Below are 16,975 nucleotides of genomic sequence, written 5' to 3'. Positions count from 1 at the left end.
AAACTTATGAATGCATAAATAAGTTCAAAATATTTACTTATATTTTATAGCAGTAGGTATGATCATTAAGATGACAAATCCCACAAATATAGCCACTTATTAAATTATATTAGTTATCTCTAACTATTTATATTATAGTAAGTGACATATCTATAAAATAATTTCTTGAGAATTTCTTCATTAATTATATTTATTTAATCCAATGATTTTTCTCTATTCACCCCATGGTTTCTTATAAATCCTAGTTGATGATAAATTTTCTGATATATCTGTCTTGTAAATGTTGTTTTACACTTGATGATGCGCGATGACATACGTCAGTGTCATACGACAAACTGACATTAATTGCTGATAACGATGACAATTTTAGCAAGTGAAATTGTCATTATGATAACAGTCTTCATGTCTGTATGACAAAAAAAATAGGTTAACAGAAATACTGTCAAATATTCTTAAGAGATGAGAATGATCATTGATGTAATTGCCTGCTAGTACTGGTAGTCGTATCCACAGATTACATTTTATATACACTAGTTTGCTAGTTTGGACTTTAAACTTTGATCAGAGGAAAAATAGATATTTCTTATTAAATGTTATTAGAATAAAATCAAAAATGTCACAGCCACAAAGAAGGGCGGTTTTGAACCTTTACAAAACGGTGGGTTAAAATTATAACGGTGTTTATAAAATGAAAATGTTTGTTTACTATAATTTATCTTCTAATATACTTTTTTATTATTATAGCTGTTATTTTTAGGAAGAGATTGGCCACAGGGTTACGAATTATTTAGAAAACGTTTACATAATGTTTTTCTTAGAAATAGTGAGGAAACTGATTCAAACAAAATTGATATGATGTTGAAACATGGTCAATTCGTCGTTAAGGAAATAGAAGCTCTTTATAAGTTGAAAAAGTACAGAGCAATGAAACGAAGATATTATGATGACAATTAACTTTAACATAATGTTTCACGGTATGTACATGTTGTTTCTTAAATATGATTAAAATTCATCGCTTCTAAATGCTGCATATGTAAATTTATACAAAAATAAAATTAATACTAAGGTAATGAAAGGGATTAATTTTAAGATGTCAATTATATCAATAAAAATATATGTAAGATAATTCTTAGAAGTGAAAAAATATATATAATTTTGGCTTTTAAAAATGTGATAGTAAATAAATGGATGTATTAAATAATTTATCTATTCTTATTGTTTTATTAAATGTATATGGGAAAGAAATAGACTTTGTTTGTAAATTTTTATATATGAAATGTGATATATGTTGGCTATAGATCACGAGCATATGTTCAACGTTCTATATTCAAAAATTTTAGAATTTTATGAATTAAATAAATAAAACTAAAAACATCTATGTATTTTTGTATTATAGATTTTTTTATAATTCACAGTACATTATCATTTTAAACTAGATTAAATAATAACAGTATACTAAAAGATGTCTAACTTTAAATAAATCATAACAATATTATAAGACATTTGTTTTATTTAACTGGCGAGTGATATGATAGTTTTGTTGATGAGTTTCATGATTTTATCATTATGTACATATGATTCTTGACATTATGAATTCAGTTATATGAGAAATCATCACTTTTTCTGGTTGATAATCACTTTATATTTAATTTTGTTAAGATAAAAATACTGATTATCACAAATACAACATTTTTGTCAAAATACTTTAATAACTGTTTTTTTTTTAATGTCCTCGAAGGCAAAGAAAATGTCACATGCAATTTTTTTTTGTTGAGATAGAAGAATATATCTTCATTTGTATTTTTTATTAAATATAATTTTGTATGATTTTGTCACTTGTCACAAATTTCATAATAGAATATAAATTTATCTCAGTTAGAATACAAATAATTTTTCTCATCAGAGAAACTTAATATTCATCCAGAATTTTTCTATTAAAATAATAATATTAATATAACTATCGCCTCAATATTTTTTCTATATTGTCAATATTTTACTGCTTGTTCGAACAGTTATGTCGAGCAACATTTGAGTTATTTTTATGATTAAAGGCTTCAACAGATGCAAAGCAGCATAGTATTTCATCCAATTAATTAAGCTTTGCTGATAAAATAACAGGCAAATAAGTAATAGGAGTGGCTTGCAATGAATCTGTTGCAAAGTGCTATAATAAGTACAATCTATAAGTACATTAACATTACTATATTTATTGATAAATACAGTATTTAAATCACAAGTCTACATGTTTTGTGTTGGTGCAGTTTTATATACTTGAAGCCCCACTTCATATTTCCTACTCCTAGATGTGATCGTGAAATTTAACATGTGATTACATTATATACATCATAACATACACGTTTGAGATCAACAACAGTCAAGCTTTAGCTAAGTAGGTATAGAAGTATATATTTCACACCGAAATGAGAGGATCCATTATTTTCTAGTTATATAAATTTAGTTTTATATTCAAATAAAAGTATTGAGAATAACCATTAAGTATATAGCAGAAAGCTTATACACAATGACAGGTTATGTATCCAGGTTAAATAGATTTTTTTATATTTAAGAAAAAATATAATTATTATTTATAATTAATTTCTTATTCAGGATACTATGTTCTAGTTTCATAAGTTGAATCATAGATTTTTTTGTTTGAAAAACGTTGGAGTAATCGTATGCAACAAGATATACAAACTCTACGAATATCGTGTTATATAGCTCATTATTACTATTGTGTATATTACAATAATTACTTAGGTATTATTTTTCATAAATATTTTTCTACACTAAGTTAAACATTTAAACAGAGAAAACTAGTCTCGAGATATACCTAATTGGTATGGGAAAGTCACATTAAATTAAAGTATTCAGTGCATCCATGATTGCACTTCAAATTTATAATTGGAAGGAAAAGCTATGGCAGACGATAATTTATTTCTACAACGTTACAGGTAAGAAAAGACATATTCTTTACATTTAGATTGTCATGGAATAAAGTAATACGAGGGATAAGACATCTAAATAGGCCAATTGTTCCTCCAAAGAAGGGAAGAATAAACCGTCTACGTTGAAAATAAATAAGCAATAAGGTGTGTCTGTATTATGACAATAAAATGTCTGTCCTTCTTCAGAGGAACCTAATACTTAAAATGTATCGACTCAATAACACTTACTTGGTAGTAAAATAGAATGTAATAAATTTAACAGGATTCAACTTATTTACATAGCTTCGACACAATTATAATAGATAAGTGTTTGAAATATGTAGTTAATTTTTATTATTTAACAATTAAAATATGAAATTATTTCTTTACAAAATCAATCGTTACAGTGATATAATATTAAATAAATAATTCGATAAAATAAAAAATATGTACACAGCCGATTCAATTATCTCAATAAAAATATAAATATTCGATATAAATAAAATTTAATTTAATAGTTCTAATAAAAGGGACGTTAACGGCGGTGTACAATAAATAAATATAGATTGTGATATTATAATGAACATTACACCGTTTTCATTTATCTTAGGAGAACACTAATATTGAGAGACGAATTATTATGAATTCCAATAAGATATTGAATAAGGCGTTTGTTTTTCGTCCTCGTTCTTCTATTTCTCGTTTCGATGATCTTCTGAAATAATAACATCTGACTTCTAAGATCGCTGAACAAAATCAAGAACTACTTATATACTTATACGCCAACTATACCTTTCTTCAATGAGAATCGATTCTTCTGTACGAATATTTGTATCGATATTTGTTGATGTTTATTTTGATTAGGGTGTTGTTAGGTCACCCAAAGATAACTTGGAACATGTTGGATTTGTTAAGAAATTAAAGTATAGAATATTGCTTTATTTATTGACTATGAAAGATGTCTATATTCAGTAAGCCACAAATTTTATTTTTAGGATAGGTTGCGCGGTTAGGTACACCAGTTAAATACTATATATCTATTATTAATATATTTTAATTTACGAGAATTATTGTTTAATACCTTAATCCTCTTTAATCCTTCTTCTCACCATCTTCGGGATCTTTGAGAGTGTGCCATTGAGCGATGGGGCGCCTCGGACTAGCGAGCATATCCGACCAATGACGCAGTTCAGTACCCGACGCGTTGTATCCAAGAACCACCTTGCCAATTGGCTCCGACGTTCCGATGCGGTCATAGTCCACAACGGTTACCACTAGATTCACCTTCTGTATATGCGATTAGTAACCAATAGCATTAAAATTTTATAATTGATGTTAATGTTCTTATTTACGTTATGTTTATGAAACAAATAATCTACAGATTGGTGGTGAGTATGTATTCATGGGTACCACGATGATTTCAGTAAACTAAGCATTCTAAGCTATTAGTGCGAGGTAACAATAGCGTTATTATTTTTAGATATTGAAAAACATTTTATTCAAATTTGTAATTAATACTATACATATTTATAAAATATAAGTATTAATTATTTATGGTGTTTCAGAAGAATATATGTGTGTATGTAGGTAGTGTTCATTTAAATAGGATTTTCTAATTTTGACAGAATACATTAAATTTAATACTACAAGCTTTGCATTCCATGACATTAACTAACTACGAATGAATGGTCAAACTTACCTGCCGACCAGTAAAAATGAACTTAAGGATGAGGTTACTAAAAAGTTTAAATTTAGGGATAGGGGTGAATTGATAGTATATGAAAAATTGAAAAAAAAATCCACAAGAAGAAAAAGAAACTGGATTCCTGAAAACCATATGCTTAGGTAATTACAATTTGAAGTCACCAAATTGTAATGCAGTTACGAGGGGAGATTTTCAGACACCACTATTTTTCGGGACTTTGAGGAAAAGTTATATTATCAGAGCGACATAACTAGATATATCTTGTAAATAAAAACCTTCAATCAGAACGTCTTGTTGTAGCTGAAGGTCAATGTTTACACCAGATTATATCTAAAAATATCAGCTTTGGTAAATATAACAAAAGGATAAAAGGGAACATCAAAGAGAATTTGAAAACAAGAGAGGTTAGATACAAACTATTAGAAGAATATGTACGTCCTTTGAAATATAATAAATGTTATAAGGAATACTACTAAGGTATATAAGGGTCAAGTGGTGTGTATCCAACTTCACAACAATTAGGGCACAACATCGATTGCACATTGCTAGGTCGTATTTGAACGTGGAAAACAAACAGTCACACAAGCCAAAAATTGAAACAACAATAAGAATAAACTGAATTTTGATGTTTGTTTTTCTCCATTCGCTAACGTCCCCACATAGTGTGCCACAACATTGAATTTTGACGCAATCTCGGCTCGCACCTGTATTTGTTCGAATGGTACTTCAAAAGTAAATGACTCGTTGTAATATGGATTCAGTGTACATTTCTTGATGCTCGTCTTCTTCTTCTTGAGACGTTTGCCATTTTGCATGAGTGCAATCTTTACGTACGGATCTGTTGTCACGCAGCGACGTATCAGGATATGAAAAAATGAAAAGTACTATATTAGCTCATTATAAATTGGAAGTCTTATTGTGCCTTTAAATGTAATTTAACGATAATTGTAAACATTTTATACTTGATGTGTATAATGTACTGATGAGAATAAATGTAATAAGTTCTTAAAATGTGATGAAAAATTGTCTTCATAGCGATGCCATTCAAATATATAAAATATATTTCACGCTGCTCTTAGTAATGACGGTAGTGTGTTTGAAAAATTACGAGCATGGTACTACTAAAATGTTATTTGCAAGCAAATTACTCACAGACCATCCTAAACGTAGGTATACAGAGTAGCTTAATATTTTTGTATATCGGCTTTGTGTGCAGTTATTTATGTGAACGTAAAAAAATGGTTTGTAATTTATAAATGTATACCTACGAAGTTATCTACAAAAAAATATCTACTTAGTCTATTGCGGTTGTAGTAGGTATGTACAAATGAAGTTCAAAAACTATGATAGAGACCAAGACTAAGTCCATCATGCAAATATAATTGTCACATGACAAGCATAGCACGAACAATATCGTCATGTTAGAATATAGTTTCATTTGTTTACCCTAAAACCCCTGTAAGTAGAATATAGTGTTAGAGTTAGATACAAAGCTTCAATAAATCTCTTTGTCTAGATATCAAACCGTCCTTATAGTTACCTGACAGGCCACCGACGTCCATTTTCTTTAAGTTCTTTGCCTCCAAAATTACCACGGTAAGTTTTCCAGCAGTTGGGACATAACGCAAAGAGAAACATATGTCACCCAGCTTGTTGTCCTGTAAATTTCCATGAAGGTATATTAAAATCGTGAAGATATGTTGGTGTTCCAACGTAAAGTAAAATATAATTTCACTCTGCGCTTCTCAAACTCTTATATAACTTTGTTTGTTTTTGTTTTTTTTTTTAATGCAAAAGTATAACAATGTTTAGTATTTTATTGTTTAAAATGTTTATCTGTGTTCATCCAAAGGATTGGGTGAATAGTATGGAAGACAATATAGGAAGAGTTGTGTGGGGAATATAGTATCTGATATAGGTTTGGTAAGCTGTCTTATAAAATATACAAATAATATACGGGTTTAGTAATAACGCGGCTTAGGGCGGACAAGGGTAGTAACTTTTCAAGGGAAAATAAATAGAACAAAATAATAGCTCCGTGTAGTCACCTAGAAGCATTTATGGTTGTCGGTTTCTCGGCAAACCTGATCAGCAAGAACGTATCATTTACTTCAGACAGCCTTCATATTTAATAATGAAAACTTCCTTTTATACAACAACATTAATATATGTTAGAGTTAGTTATCTTAAATACTGATCAGGATTATCGACATGTGCTTAGGATGCCATAGCACATACAGACGTAAGATATAAATTAGCCTCAAACAGAATAGAGTTTGCAACTAGTCAGGTTATTGTCAACCATTTCCATTGCGTTACATATAACGTTTTAGCACATAGATGACACTTCATCTAAACATTTAACACAGTACAAACACTTTAAGATAAATCTATAGGACAGGGAAACATAAAAACACACATCAAACCTACATTTATAAAGCAATTATCCGTTGAAATATATAGGTAGTATTAGAATCGGGTTAGTTATTACGATCTGTTGCCGAAATGATGCCAATTTATTGTTTTGTAACACCCAGCTCAGATCATCAAAGCGTATTTGTTCTGCTCACCTTACATAGGAACCTAGAAAATGACGTCCCTGATGTCAGATTTGTATTCGCCTAGTATCGCCTAAGAGCGACTAACCATTTTAGAAACAGATCGCAATTATCTAAAGTAAGAACATTTAGATAATTCACACACGCACGCACACTATTAACATATAGATTCACTACAAAAAAATCCAAAAAGAAATGCTTAATAAGTGTAAGGATATGCTTTATGTCAAACGATGATAAATACTTCATAAGGTTTAGTGAAACAATTAATGCATTTCTTTATTGGATTAGGATATAAATGCATAAAAATACATACATACATTCCGAGGAGTACACTTCATGTAAAACATTTGACATCACACTATGACACATTAGGACATACTACAAGTGAGTTTTCACTGCATGAAGTGCTAAGCTTGCATTAAACAACTGTGACAAAAGATAAACTATGCTCTTTATTTAGGTATGTTACTGGTGTAAGTCAAGTTTAAATTGAATTTAAGCGCAGTTTTTTCTAAGTGGTATAAAAAATGTTTCTAATTTCGAAACGGTCCTCTTTTATCGCACACCTCAAACACGTGTGCGTGGCTCTTGGCGTTTCTTAACAAATTATTTTGATAATCACTATTTAATTTGCGAAAATTTAAAATAAAAATGGAAGTGACTACGAAAAGCGTAACTTTTACTTATACCAATTTTTCTATTATTTTTTTTTTTACTTTTGGCTTATTACAATGTATGTATATTCATATTATATTGTATGAACTATTGAGGTGTGTGAATTTTAGATAAATAAAATATTTTTTTTAAGAGAACATAGTTCATCTTTAAATGAGCGTAAACAATGAAAAACACTTGTTTTTTGTTTGAAGTTATTCATTTAGTAATGTGTTTTTGATTATTTAATCTCTGTTTTCTTATTGAAGCAGAGTTATATTATATAATTGGAACAGAAGTTTGCTTAGACTCAGACAGTCACAAGTCTTCTTTCGTCGGTCACAAGATGATCTGTAACATACTTCAGTAATTTTATGTTATTATTATATATCTTGTTACAGTTTTAATAAATAACATTTATATAAAAATAAATGTAATCTGTTCTTTAATTGTATCAGTGAAATGGTCATGATATTATGACCTGTGGTGTAAAAGTATTTTAAATATTTAGAAGCGTTTTAAAATTAATGAGAAATTGCTAAGCCACATACACAAAATGAATATGTATTGTCACTATCTACATTGTAGCGAGTACGTTTAATACGACGTAGTGGGTATTGTGGCTGTGGATAGTTTTGTAGATTGAAACATTTTTTAGAGCTACAACCAAATAAAATAGGTTTCATATTCATATCAGGTGTGTTAGTGTTAGGTTTTGCAAAATTTAGGGTTTCGCAGTCCTGTTAAATTACACGAAATACAATTATTTGGGCTCCCAGTTTACGTATCAAAATAAAAAAAAGTATTTTACAAACTCATAGTCGATATATTTTGGTTTGTATTCAAAATAGTATTTTTTTTTATTCATTTTCTGAATAAACCGGTCTTGATACTGGATAAAGTGAAAAAAAAATAAAAAAATTAGATAACATAATATCATTGTTTCGGTGTATGAATAATTTTTTTTTAATTTAGCATTCTAACTAAGAAAATTTGGTAAACGTATTCCTAGGACAGCTTTGGATATATACCTATAATAGTTTATAATAGTTTTTTACAATTTCAATCGACTCATCATCGTATTAAATTTTATTTAAACCCACCACTGTTCCGATAATTTTTATTGTATTGTTTTGATTATATTCTTGACCGTGAAACCCTAAAAACGGTAATACGGGAATAATTCAAGCGTAAATATAAAGTACATGCAACATTCCCCAGCCGCTATATAAATTAATTTTAAGTGTCGGATGGATGAAAATAATTATTAAGAAATAAAAAAAAATACATGGTTTGATGGATGATTTGAGGTAACGGGTGATAATCATATTTTATTGATAGATTTTCTTTTTTCTTCTCAAAATGCGTCCTACCTATACAATAAAAACATTGACGACCCACTTTTCATTTTATTTTCTTCAATACTAGGCCGAATTATACATTTACTTTTGTTGAAGATTATGGTGTATTTATAACTGTAATGGAACGTGTTTTTATAACATTATTTAATTTACATTTTGATGTGTCTCAAAATAATACTTACGTGAATGATCATTTCGTTTTTGAAGCGGCATGCAAGATTGTTCAGGACACAATCAAACACAGCCAAGCAGAGTAGAGAAAATATGTAGAAAAAGAGAAAAACCAAGTAAATACATTTTTGCTCTTCAAATTAACTTATCGGAAAAATAAATGACGATTCAATCCATTTCAAGGTACCTTGACTTAACTTCCATATTTAAAAATATATTTATAAAAAAAATTTCAGTAGATACGAAATCTTCAACTTTTTTATGTAGATTGTCAAGGATCCTCTGATTAAAAAGTGCAATAAATTTGAAATTAAATCCGTCCTCTCAATAAAATTATTCACGAAATGACAATTAATAATTTGCAATAAAAATAGTTTTCCATAGTAATAGAACCAATATAAAAATAATCTATAATTTTATTAAAAGGACTAAAAATTAAATAATGCTGTGCTAGCAAACCACACCCATTTATATGTTACGTAATTGCTTATAAAATAAATCTGGGTGTATTTTGCCAGAGTAGCCTAAGCTAAGAAAAAAAGAAATAAGGTCTTCTCATTTGATTTGCGTTACCTACATATGTATACCTTTCTTTGCCTTTAAGTTTATGCTTTTTATTTGTGCATTCATGACAGTAATGTTAGAATACCATACATGTCTTAGATGGTAGATGTGTGTTTACCAAAATGGATTGTTGATGTGACCTGGGTGTAACTGTATACTTCCATGTACTTCGTAACTTCACCAATTAAGATTTTTGCAACATACCTAAATATATTCTAAAGCCTTTTGACGCCATTAAATACTAAACAAGAACAGAAATCCTTTTTATATTAAATATAAACATTAAAATTATATCAGCAAAAATAAATCAAGCAGTTGTAACCGCATCAAGGAGAACCTATTACTGTGAAAGCTGAAAAGTAAACTTACTTGATTATTAAAATAAACAAGGGATATACTTGTCGGTCAGGTAGTTATTGGTTACTCTTAAACGGGCTTTGTTAATATCACATATTAACAAAGGCGTCAGTACTTTAAGTTTATATACAATAAACCGACTTTATACTTTACAACATCTAACAAAACTTTATATTAAAATAAAGAAGAATAAGAAGGTACTGGAAATTTTGTTTCGAAATTCGCACCTGTCCACCTTCGCCCTCGACGCTCTGTAGTTCACGCCATTCTTCAATGGTTTGCGCAAGATCGACCTGACACAGGGGTACCTTCACTTCACCAATCTGGTCGTGCTTGGAGAACCGATCGAAGTCGAAGATCGCGAATACTAGGGTTTTGTTCATTGCATCAGCGTATGGCACGTTCTGCACAAAAATATCGATGAAGTATTTTCGTTTAACACGATTAGAAAAACATTATATGTAATTGCTTTTAAGAAAATCGCTTACCTTAAAAACAAAGGTTTCGTTGAAAACAGGGTTGAGGGTTTTTCGATGAACTTTGGTTTCAAATTTCTTCTTCTTATCCGGTAAAAGATATACTTTTACGTATGGGTCTGAAGTCCCACCCATGTCTAAAGCCGGTAGCTCCTCCGCTTGGATAACAGTAACCGACAGACTGTTGCTATTAAAGTCATATTCCAGCTGTAAAGCGACAATGTTAATCAACTCCAACAACAACAAATAAATCAGCCAATACAAAAACGAAATTGATTTGATTTTGACATGAGAAAAAATATTTACTGATGGTTAATAAATCCATTTACAACATATAATAATCTACGACTACAATGTTATAGTTTTCTAATGGAGTTACAAAATTAAAAAGTGTAATGATTTAATGAACAAATGAATTTTCTGTCTCCAAGGGGTACAATACATTTGGGCGTAGCTTGGTCCTGCACCTTCACTTAAGGACAGCGAGTCACGTAACCTACCTTGTACTGAAGTTTTCCTAGCTTCTGTTCCTCTTTCTTAGAATCGCCGTCGTCTGGTTCCTCAGCGTTATCCGTCAGCTCCTCCATATCCGGCTGAACCTAAATGCATGTCCCGCGGCAAATTTCACATGAATATCGGATTTCTTATCAATAACAAGCAAAATTACTTGATCACTCCTTTTTACGCTAAATTATTGAATACGTCTTGTATCTCACCAGAAATTTTCATTCTTGCGTCGCTAATAGACGTTATTTTTAATAATGCATTATATTATAATAAGTCAGTTTCAAAATACTCAGTTGATATTAAAAAAATAAAATAAAAATATTTTCTTTTTTTTCTTGTTTAACAATACATTAAACATTACCTTCTCTTTGTATGCTGAACCTAAGAGTTGGACGGACTTGAAGTCGACTCCTTTCATCCCTTTCTTGCCATCCTTGGAGCGTCGCTTACGGAAACACCGGCGGATACAGCAGAAGCAAACTCCGAGTACCACCACACCCACTCCTAAATATTCAATTAGGTTAGCTATTCAAAGTCAAACTCAAGTCAACGTCTAAACCTTTATTCCATTAAGAATTAATTTAAGATGCGTTAAACTTGCTTATTGACTCACAAAAAACTCCCACCGGTCGGAAATAAACACCTCGGACCTGAGAAGGACTGCCGAAAACTCATCGGGTATTGTTTTGTAATCTTCAATTAACAATTGTAAATTAACTCCGATGAAATAGAATGGTCTAAATAAATCATTTGTTTTATAATATTCTTTAGCACGCGTTGTTTAATGATATATTTAAATTTTAAAATTGTTTTTTTTTCGAACGTTTTCTGAGATTCTGTTGTATAAACGTATATGTTGCCCCTCAAAAGAGTTATTTAGTCCTGTGTAATCGGATAATTTCCATTTCCATTACTAACATAAAAAATTATAACAGAAATGTACAATTTTGCTATTAAATGATTAATTTAAATACAATAAATATTGTATGGGTCCTTACAGAGCCAAGATAAATGTTGTAATCTGTACAGGCACCATTGAGTTTACTTGATCTTTTTTTGTTTTGATGTCGTGCCCATGATCGTGAGGGACACGATGTCTTTCTTCCCGCACGTGCAAGGGCATGACACCGAGAGTGTAAGGACACGTGAGAACGGAGGCTTGTTCCCAACAAAACGATGTTATACTTTTATGGAATATACTGGAACTTGTTTATATTCTTGTAATAATTTACGTACCAACAAGAATGGCGACTAGTTGCCATGTTTCCATGTTCATCTTTCGGGCTATTTCGGCTGTCTTTTCCCCAATCGATTCTTGAGTGGTGGTTACAGTCGCTGTTGCCTCTGAAGTTATAGCAGGATTGATTGAAGACGCAACTGCAAGAAGTAAAAGAGTTACGTTACAATCAGTTATCGGTTGAAAATGTTATCTTGTAAAATGACGGTACAAAAGCCTGTAAGAGCCTACTCGAAAAGAGTATATTTGAATTTTATTTTGTAGATCAAATTTGAGTGCACTTTATATAGCTATGTAACGTAGGACTACAAAAATAGTTTTGAACCTTTCACCCGTATTCAAGTCACTGTAGATGCCAAATTATTATCATTTAATAATAATTAATGATATAATTTATTACAAAAATGTACTGTAATCGAATATATGAACGGATGTTTTATGATAAATATAAAATAAAAATTATAACTTTTGACTATCGAATATAAACATCGATTATATACTAACTGCAGATTAAGTTAAGGTCTAAGTTTTTTTTTATATTTACCTGGAGTCCCCGTGGTCATGTTGCCAGCAGTGAGGTTGCCGACCACGGTGATTTTCTCGGTCGTGGTTTCCACCTCGCGGCGCCATCGCAAATGTGCTGATAATGGCGGCGACATATTGTCTGTTAACAATTATAACGTTATCTAATGTATGTTACAAACATAACGGATGTAGATTTTAATCGAAAATTAAAATCCTGTTAAGCAGGACTGAGTTTTGTAATATTATACAACCGCCGTGATGTCCCATTGGTTAGAAGACGTTAATTTCAACCAATAATTTATAGTTCAAACAAGCACCACTTAATTTTCATGTGTTTAATTAATGAGGAAACTTAATGAGGATATTTGCATAGGGCGTTTGAAAATCTGCCACAGGTACCTACTGGTAATAGAGTTTTGAGCAAGTTCGTCTGGGTAGGTTATGGCATGGCACAACAATACTATGCTTTTCTGCTTAGTATTGTTGTGTTCCGGTTTGAGAGATTGACCCGGTATGGCGATGTAAGGAATAGGTAATATTTCTTTCTATAACAGTGATGTCTGTGAGCGGTGGTGACAACTCACCACCAGGTGGCCTTTTTGATGGTCCGCCTATCTCATAAAAGGAGGCCTAAGCCTTAAACCTTAATTGAAAGTTTTAGAAGGCAGCTGGGCAAAAACCCTTTTGTTTGAGAAGATTTTTGGAGCTAATTCAATAGATACAAAGTCATAATTATTATGTTTTATACATTTTTAACTTATTTTACAGTAGCACTTAAATAATAGGTAAATTGAACGATACATTAAAATTATACGACATGACTGTAACACCATCATTGATTTTATTAGTTGGTAAACTTTTTATCTGATGCCAAAAGTGATATAATAAATCAAATTATTATTTTATTTATGTAATAAATATCATCTAGATATTTTATTCACACGTGACACGTTTGAATTGCAATTAGAAATAGATAAATATTTTGACGTAGATATATTGACGAGACTAGCTATGCCCGCGAATTCGTGTTAGCAGATTGTTATAACTTATTAACTCTGTATTAGGCAGCTTTTGTGATAGTAAGTCATTGGTGGGAGGCACCCGACGTGACGACGGAGTGGTCGCATGCGCGAGGGCTGCGCGCGGTACTGGACAGTATTTGGACATTGCAGCGTGACTTTATTATTATTTTATATTATAATTATAAAATAAGCTAGTAGCCTAAGTTACTGCCAGTGAAAGTCCCGTCAAAACCAGGCCAGCCGTTCTAGAGATTAGCCGTAACAAAAACAGACAAACAAAAATTGAAAAAAAAAATTGGTATATGTACCGATTATATATACAACTGCATTCAGTAAAAAGCGTTTATTTTGATATTACAAACAGACACTCCAATTTTATTATATGTATAGATATAGACTTTTAATATCAAAAACAGTGAAAACTATTTCATTGCCATCGTCGCCCACATTTGAAATACATATTGAAATCACTATGTATTCCAAATACCTGTTTCAGGATTATTACGGTTATATGTTACGTTTATTTTTAAAATATCTAATGTATACACAATCAACAGTCGCCTTGTTTTCGGTTAGGTAGAACTACCGTAGCTCAGTACCTCGTCAGAACTGACTTAGGATTTTTTTCTGTTAAACTCAATCAAATAAACAAAAATACAAATAAATCAATACTATATTAAGCTATTATGAATTTAACAATGGGTCTGGTGGTAACTGTCCCATTAGCAAAAGTATTTCCAGTAATTGTTGCTGTTAAGGAAGGGAATGCCAGTGAAAAATCAAGAAAATCCTTTTGTCTCTGCACGCACTGCGCAGACCTAGAATATATAGGACTAGTTGACATCATTAAAGTTACTTTCTGCACCCGTGAATCGTATCATGTAGTCTATAACCTTGTCCAATAAATATAGATAGCCTATTTATTAAAAAAAGATTCAAGGCAAGCGCGTTTGTATGTCTGTCTGTTGCTCTTTTACTGCTAAACCACTGAACCGAATTTTATGAAATATTATATGCAAGCTTGAACTCCAAAGAAATACTTAGGTTATTTTTCATGCCTAGCATCTCACGATCAACACCTAAAACACGAGTGAAGCCTCGAACAACAACTAGTCATTAATAATTATGTCATGTATGCAAACCTTACCAATACGAAACGTTAAATATATTATTTATTGTTTATAATTAATCTGTGAGGAATTAAAAGTTTGTTCAATATGTTTGCTTAATTGCTATGTTTGCAATATGACAGTATATGTGAGATGTGTATCTCTTTTAATGGAGAACACAGAGAGTAAAATAGTTGTGACGTCATTATTGAGATGCTGTAATATAGAAAATACCTATTTGAGTCTGTTGCGCAAAGTTGCGGTGGTCATGTAATAATGAGATAGCTGCTTCTTTAGTAAAGCCTACCCCCTACTTGATGCTGTACTTGTATCTATATAATCTGACTCGTTGGAATAGCATATGTGTTTGTCACTGGAGATCCCAGGGTCCTGGGTTCGAATTCTAAATCGGACCGATAAAAGTTATTAGATTAACTTTCAAGAAATTCTCTTACGAAAAGAAACATTTAATTTTATGAATAATGAATACTGTGGTTATTTCAATGCGAGAAGGTCGATTTACTCTATGGTAATGTTATATAAATAGAAGCTAATAATTTAATCTTTCTGAGAATTTAAATATTGTATAATTTTCAAAACATTATAAAAAAATTTTTGTTATAAAGTAAAACAAATTAGTTGATATAAAACATTTTTCATTAAAGAATTATAATACTTAAAAGGCGTGTCATAGCGTCTAATATTTGTTTTAATCTTTGTGTTAAGTTAATACGTATAAGTAATTTCAATTTAAATAATCCATTCATACAATATCGTATTTAAAATATTGTTTATATAGATACTGCTGTTGCTATTATATGTACTAGCATCGATTTAAATTTAAAATTTGTACCCGATTATCCTCCTACGTTTTGTATTATTATCATACGTGACATTGGCATAACGTTTATCACCTTTGCCTATAAAGAATACGTGCAATGATGAAAAAAGAGAAAAAGTAGGAATAAATTGATTTTAAAGAATAATTGCAGTATAATAATAAGTTGATTTTAAAGAATTAGTTGGTAGTATGTGGGCCGTAAACGAAAACTGTTTATGCCTTTTAATAAGATATCATATTTAATGTAGGATTTTAATATAGAACTGCTTGTGAAAAATTACTTCTTTTCCACTTTGTTATTATAAAAAACAACATTTATCAACAACAAAATCAAAAGGGCATAAAAGACACGCCCTATATTTCGTGGCTTAAAAATAAGATCATATATTATTCAGCTTAAAATAATACCCTTTATTACGGCCTGATTTTGGAACAATTACGAGTAGGTACGCTACATCTAGTGATTATCACACCAGGAGACATTTCTATGAAGTTTAATATGATCTACTTTATTTTGGTTATTTTGTTTAATAAAATTTTAAGTAAGTCACATACATTATTCCGAACTAGTCGATTTACACAAAACGGTACACCTTAATCGATACATTTTGAAAGGGGAATTAATGTCATGAAGTATATACGCGTCGTGATTATATCATATCTGTAAAATTTTGACCCAGTTGCGTAGAAAAATGCAAATATAATATTTTTCTTAGATTCAATATGAAAAATGATTATGTGAAAATTTGTGTGAAAGAGAACACTGTCATGTCAATTCTTAATTATTTTAGACTAAGACATTTCCACCTCCCACACAGCAATCCAGTTCTCCATTATTAATTGTATGACAAAATTCGATAAATTTATATATTATTAAATTGCAATCCTCGCTTAAGCACAGTCAATGTCTTCCACTTTTCCAAGAGACTACTTAAGTACGTACTTACCTACATACGGCCCA

At 30.6% G+C, this 16,975-nt stretch overlaps 2 protein-coding genes across 8 annotated transcripts in view; one reads left to right on the top strand and one right to left on the bottom strand.

The window, feature by feature from the left end:
- Positions 1-419: 419 nt before the first annotated feature.
- Positions 420-1,703, top strand: LOC113399034 (electron transfer flavoprotein regulatory factor 1). Its single transcript, XM_026638081.2, has 2 exons — positions 420-658; positions 745-1,703. The coding sequence occupies exons 1-2, from the start codon at positions 614-616 to the stop codon at positions 952-954; spliced, it is 255 nt and encodes an 84-aa protein (XP_026493866.1). The 5' UTR covers positions 420-613; the 3' UTR covers positions 955-1,703.
- Positions 1,374-16,975, bottom strand: part of LOC113398581 (synaptotagmin 1) — a 26,507-nt gene continuing 10,905 nt past the window's right edge. For 2 of the 7 annotated variants that reach the window (XM_026637585.2, XM_026637422.2), the window contains exons 2-11: positions 13,062-13,181; positions 12,517-12,657; positions 11,642-11,784; positions 11,274-11,372; positions 10,786-10,980; positions 10,525-10,701; positions 6,170-6,287; positions 5,334-5,467; positions 4,006-4,211; positions 1,374-3,639 (exon numbers count right to left, since the gene is read on the bottom strand). In XM_026637585.2, the coding sequence (XP_026493370.1) occupies positions 4,017-4,211; positions 5,334-5,467; positions 6,170-6,287; positions 10,525-10,701; positions 10,786-10,980; positions 11,274-11,372; positions 11,642-11,784; positions 12,517-12,657; positions 13,062-13,176 (1,317 nt within the window). In that variant the 5' untranslated portion in view covers positions 13,177-13,181 and the 3' untranslated portion in view covers positions 1,374-3,639; positions 4,006-4,016. Of the gene's footprint in view, positions 3,671-4,005; positions 4,212-5,333; positions 5,468-6,169; positions 6,288-10,524; positions 10,702-10,785; positions 10,981-11,273; positions 11,373-11,641; positions 11,785-12,516; positions 12,658-13,061; positions 13,182-16,975 lie in introns of all 7 variants that reach the window. The other 5 variants (XM_026637655.2, XM_026637743.2, XM_026637874.2 and 2 more) reach the window with 5 other exon arrangements.

This window comes from Vanessa tameamea, chromosome 10 (assembly GCF_037043105.1).
Source record: "Vanessa tameamea isolate UH-Manoa-2023 chromosome 10, ilVanTame1 primary haplotype, whole genome shotgun sequence".
In the NCBI taxonomy this organism is placed as follows: Eukaryota; Metazoa; Arthropoda; class Insecta; order Lepidoptera; family Nymphalidae; genus Vanessa; species Vanessa tameamea.
Note: the sequence above shows the minus strand (reverse complement) of the source record. Positions and strands in the feature narration are given on the sequence as shown.